General features: G+C 33.5%; 1 protein-coding gene across 1 annotated transcript; it reads left to right on the top strand.

Annotated features, from left to right (window-relative positions):
• Positions 1–706: 706 nt before the first annotated feature.
• LOC143595723 (myb family transcription factor IPN2-like) lies at positions 707–2,847 on the top strand. Its single transcript, XM_077074673.1, has 7 exons — positions 707–953; positions 1,106–1,182; positions 1,303–1,369; positions 1,477–1,546; positions 1,637–1,679; positions 1,755–2,148; positions 2,401–2,847. Exons 1-7 carry the CDS (start codon positions 707–709, stop codon positions 2,802–2,804), a joined length of 1,302 nt encoding a protein of 433 aa, XP_076930788.1. The 3' UTR covers positions 2,805–2,847.
• Positions 2,848–5,793: the final 2,946 nt, after the last annotated feature.

Genomic DNA, 5,793 nt, shown 5'->3' with positions numbered 1-5,793 from the left:
TAACTTTATTGTATTTAAGCTACTATTTTTACTGATACAATTGATTATTCCTAGCACTTATAACCATCAACTACATATTGTACTATTTCACGAATGGTTACAACTTACAACACGTACATGAATTCACAGCTTCGTTTTCAAATAATATATACTATCATTTTTCAGAACCTTTTGATTTCATACCTTTGGAAATACTTTAATTTGAAAAATGGGATCAACACCACGATTCATAAAACTATCCGGGACATGCTTGAAATACGAAACTACAATCTTTTTATTGGCAAAAAATATGTTTGATATATATAAAATAATTAAAGTGTGATAGAAATTCATGTTACTTCCAAGTAAAACCGAAACTCTATTTTGAAATGAAGTTAGTTAAGTTTAATCCGGATCCTATGTGGTGTATATATGTACACATACAAACAAAGATTCTCTCCTTTTTATTCTTTGTTCTTTATTTCCTCTTTCTTTTTTAATGTTTATACCATGTGAGTGATAGTTATTCATTTCATAATTAATCAATGATAAAGTTAGCTTCTACTTGAGGCTATTTTCATACAATCAATATTAATTAACCCCAAAAAAGGGTTTCCCATCTTTAAAAGACGAACCGTGTTCTTCCTCCTCTATTTGCATATCGCATTTGTTCTTCTGAATCTCTCTCACATATACACAGAGAGATCAAGAAAGAAACAAAGAAAGAATGTTCCATTCAAAGAAAGCTGCTGGCGGTTCGACAACCGCTATGAATTCACTTCACCATAATCATCATCATGAACGACCCAACATGTGTGGAGTTGGTGGTAATAACCATACCACTGCTGGTGCTGGCACCATACAAGGTGACTCAGGTCTTGTGCTCACCACAGACCCCAAACCACGGCTCAGGTGGACCGTGGAGCTTCACGAGCGCTTTGTTGATGCTGTTGCTCAGCTTGGAGGACCTGATAGTACGTTAACTTGATTCTCTTTACTTTCATATATCATATGTAGTAGTACTATACCACACACGTGTGGATCTAGACATCTAGTCTGATCATGATTATTATTTGATGTTGATTGCATATATTTGATTTGTATGTTTGTGTTTGTAAATTTGTAGAGGCAACACCAAAGACAATCATGAGAGTTATGGGTGTAAAGGGGCTCACACTTTATCATCTTAAGAGTCATCTTCAGGTATGCATCTCATAATTAATTTTTGCATCAAGTTTTCACCTTTTGTATATATAATATATGCATAGGTAACTTAACGGTTTCCGCTTTCTTTTTCTTGATTTCATTTGGGTTTCAAAACAGAAATTTAGGCTTGGAAAGCAACCTCACAAAGAATTTAATGATCACTCCTTAAAAGACAGTGAAAGAGGTGAGTTACATAATCAAGTGTATGTGTGTTTCATAAAAATAATAATAATATTATCAACCGTTGAATACATCTTAAAGTTGTGTTGATGGAATAACTATATATCGCAGCATCCGCACTAGAACTTCAAAGAAACAGTGGTGCATCCTCTTCTGGAATGATGGGCCGGAGTATGAACGAGTAAGTAATCATGACTTTGTATGTGTATTACAATTTACAACCCTATATATTTTTCAGTAATTCTAAATGTTAAAAGTATTGGTGTTATAGGATGCAGATTGAGGTCCAGAGAAGACTTCATGAACAACTAGAGGTATTAACTTGTAACTAATATATTATATATCTATGTTAACTAGAAAATTATACTTATTTGTGGAGTTATTTCCAGGTACAAAGGCATCTGCAGTTAAGGATAGAGGCACAAGGAAAATACATGCAAACAATACTGGAGAAAGCTTGTCAAACCCTAGCTGGAGATCAAAGCATGGCTGCTTCAGGCTACAATAATAATGGTAATAAAGTGATGGGAAATGGTGGTGCAGGCATTGAAATGAATATGAATATGAATATGAATATGAATATCAGTTCAAGCACCGGCAGTACTAGTCATCTTGAACAAGCACCACCAGGCCATAGAGGTAGTGTCATGCTTTTTCCCAGTGATCACGTGCCGGTGCCATCGACTCTTAAAGACTTTGGATCTCTTAATTTTCCATCTTTTCAAGACCTTAACCTTTATGGCACTTCTCAGTCACCATCGCCACCCGCCGTAGCAGCTGCAGGTCAGCTCTTCTTCTTTGTCACTAATTTACCAAAATTTTGTTTTGATACATCTTTATATGTGTAACACATATAATCAGTTTTCTTTAGAGGTGTTTGGGACTGCTTAACATGAAACTCTTTATTAAAACAAGTTCACTTACAAATAATAATATAACCAGTTTAAATAAACACTCCCATAACTATTTATATATTGTATGAAAACATAATAATCGAAAATCAGTATTAACTCATATGAATGGGATATAGCACAGGTACTGGTGCGGCCCGAAAGAGCCCCTTAATGTGGTCAGATGATGAACTCCACCTCCAAGATGATCATCACCAACAACAAGAGCATCATCAACATATTGGGGTGCTATCCAACCACAGTTCTGAAGGAGGAGGGGGAGATGGATGTGATCTTGATTCAACTGTCCCTAACCATATTTTCAAAACAACACCTTTAACATTAGCAAGTAGTCACAATGTTGATCACATTCATCATCATCATCTTGGTTTAGGGCCGATAGATCATAACAAGATGAAGATGGAAAGAACGTCTCCGAGAAGACCACCTTTGTCGTCAAATAGTTCTATGGATAATGTGAGGGCCACTCTCTCTACTAACAGTAATTCCAATATGTCTCCACAAGGAAGAAGCTCTTCCTTTGGCTAGATATATGCCACATACCTATACCTGCTACATGTATAAATTTGTGTCTGTATTAGGTTATATTCAGTTTAAAATTTCTAAACTTACATATATAAACGCAAGTTAATAACTTATCTTGGTATATTTATCATTACTTGCTATTTTTAGCTGGTGTTACCTATTGAAAGCTATAATGTAAAGAACTTGCTTTTGTGTTCATATGCATCAAGTATTTTTGTAATTCGACTCGTTTAGCCTGTTGTACTCCCAAATTATTGGCTTCTAGTTCAATTGCGTGTTGAATTTACGAGTGGATTATCAAAGGCATAAACACAAAATCGCACAACGGTCTGCAAGAACAAGTGCGACTCGTTTCTTATTAATTAGTTGAAACTTAGAAAACTAACAAGAAAACCGAACAAGGTCATACGAGCAGCCTTCTTGAACCCTACCGAATTAAATAAACTAATTGTGCCCTAGCACAACTGCTAATAATGGGAAGCTCACACGTAACTGGCTAGATTGGCCTTATAAACAAGCTAATAGATAACCACAAGTATTTATTATTTATTCGCAAAGATCAAGTTTCGGACCGTGAGACTTCGATTTTGGACTAGCAAAATGTTGAAATATATAAACTAAATATTAGCCTATTAGGTATAGAGGTTTCTGTGGGTGTTGCATGTATTTATAATTAAATAATTAAGGGGTCAAGCATGTAACTATGTCAAAATTAAGGGGTGTTTGGGATTCCTTATTATTAAGTTAATAAGTTACAATATTATAACTTACGAAACTTTTCCTCTCACAATATAAGCAATCTCAAACACCTTTTTACTTTTTAAAAAGTTACTAAGTTTATAAGTTGATGAAAATAAGCAATCCCAAACACCCCCTATATAGCTGTGTCGTTTTCTAAACGATTTGTCAGTTAAGTGGTGTCATCCTAGAGTTATAAAAACCCATAGCAATCAAGTCTACACATAACAATTTGAAAGTGTGTAAATAATTAATAATCTGAGTCTATACGACCAATTGATGATCAAGCAAGTTTATTGACTTAATCTTGTGTTGTATATTAAATCAAGAATTCAATAAGTAATTGTAGGTCCTTTATATGGATCTCACAATTTTACTCGGATCAATCCGTGTTGTTGGTTAGTAAAAATCACCAACAACACTCGAATCTCAGATCTTAGTTTTGTATATATAAAAGAGAGAAAAAGAGAGGTTTTGGTGGAGAGAGTTTTATTTCCAAGTGTAGTGTGTCTTGAGTTGTTGAGTTTGAGTTGTTTGAAGAAATGGGTTAAGTGACCCTTTTATAGGGTCCCCATTTCTTCAAAGTTTACATTTTAACCGTACAAAATAAGCGTTCCGAGTACATCGACTAAAAGCAAACTAGAACGACATACACAATCCTAATAACAAAATAGAATATTGGCCCTACAATCTCCTTCTAGGATTGAGTATGTCGAGGAACATTTGTCAAGTTCTTTGCTTCGTCTTTATTTCTTGAAACTTAGTACTTGTCTTGATCCAGTAGCTTGAACGAGATTGGATTTTGGACAATTCTTTATTTTCCGTTCTTGTAGACTTGAACTTCAATCTTATTTTCTGGGAAGGATCGACAACAGCAAATTTTAGAAACATCATATGTGGGAGGCTCGACATCTAATTTTCTTTTGTTGACTTTCTTGGCCGACTGGTTTGTTTCTTTGTCTTCAGATACAGTCAGTTCATTTTTAGGTTCAACCACCAACTTTCACGTTCTCGTTTTCTTTTAAGCGCTTCAACATTTGCAACTTCAAGCAGACTTGATTTTGATCTACCTGTCCATGTATAACTGCACAAAACTTAGAATGATAAAATTCATTCACAGACCCTGTAGAGGGTCAAAGAAGAATTCGTTCACAGACCCTCCTAATTTCAGTTTTCAAGTTGTAAGTGATTTATTTAAGTCCTAGGTTTCCAACAAACTTTGTATGAACTACCTTGACAACAAAACACATGATTTTTAATAAAACAAGGTTTAATAAAATATGTACGAACACAATAATAACTAAAAATATTTTTGGCATTTTCATATATTTTAAAATAACGAAAATATATACATAATATTTTGAAGTTGAAACAAAATAAAACAAAAGAAAAAAAATAAAATAAAAAATAGAAGTAAAGATGAAATTAATATTATATATAAAAATATTTACTGAAAAGTTTACTAAATTATTTTTGCGAGAAAGATCACAACATGGAATCACATTATCTGTTAACGTTCTAGGTCACACTTCTATTTGGACATTATTATGCCAAGAACCCAAATTCGATTATAGATATAATTTGTCCTTTTTAAACTTAACAAGTATTTGGATGTCAATGTGATATGTTAAGGTATAGATTAAGCACAATGCTTGTGTGGTTCCCATTTAATTTGACAAATTACAAACTCCATCATACCTCGGGATTAATTTGCTTTCACATGTCACCTCAACTTGACTTGAATCTTTCTTATCTGATCACAGTATGCTTATTGACACTTTCGACACTTTATTTTGGACATTTGACTCTATCTAGAAAGATTAAAATAAAGCAGAGGTTCAGGGCCTTAACAATCAGATCGGATAATACCATATTATCGCGCAAAGAAAATCCAAGGCTTGAACAAAAGATTGAAAATAAAACAAAGCAGAAGATTCAGGACCTTAACAATCAGGTCGGATAATACCATATTATTACACAGAGAAAGTCTAAAGCTTGAATCAAAATATAACTAACAAACGGGTCATGAAATATTCAAAATCAGGTCAGGTTTCGAGTTCAAAAATTGACGAATGCCGCACTTTACAAAATCATACATTAAGAACATGAATTATTAATTATCAATTTTATCAATTATCTCATATAACTAACAAACGGGTCATGAAATATTCGGATTAAATGGGTTATTGTTATAAGATATAGTGCATACAATAGGAGGTTTTTTTTAAGTTATTATAGGATTATTTTAACAGTA

Source organism: Bidens hawaiensis, unplaced genomic scaffold, assembly GCF_021521415.1.
Source record: "Bidens hawaiensis isolate Kalapana, Puna unplaced genomic scaffold, B.hawaiensis_p1.1 tig00045496_1, whole genome shotgun sequence".
Taxonomy (NCBI): Eukaryota; Viridiplantae; Streptophyta; class Magnoliopsida; order Asterales; family Asteraceae; genus Bidens; species Bidens hawaiensis.
The sequence above is the reverse complement of the archived record's forward strand: the minus strand, read 5'-3'. Positions and strand labels throughout refer to the sequence as shown.

Bases quoted from the DNA above. Each gene is read 5' to 3' on its own strand.
- LOC143595723 (XM_077074673.1), top strand. From the start codon at position 707: ATGTTCCATTCAAAGAAAGCTGCTGGCGGTTCGACAACCGCTATGAAT. The intron at 1,183-1,302 runs GTATGCATCTCA...GTTTCAAAACAG, and splicing joins ATCTTAAGAGTCATCTTCAG to AAATTTAGGCTTGGAAAGCA. The intron at 1,680-1,754 runs GTATTAACTTGT...AGTTATTTCCAG, and splicing joins GACTTCATGAACAACTAGAG to GTACAAAGGCATCTGCAGTT.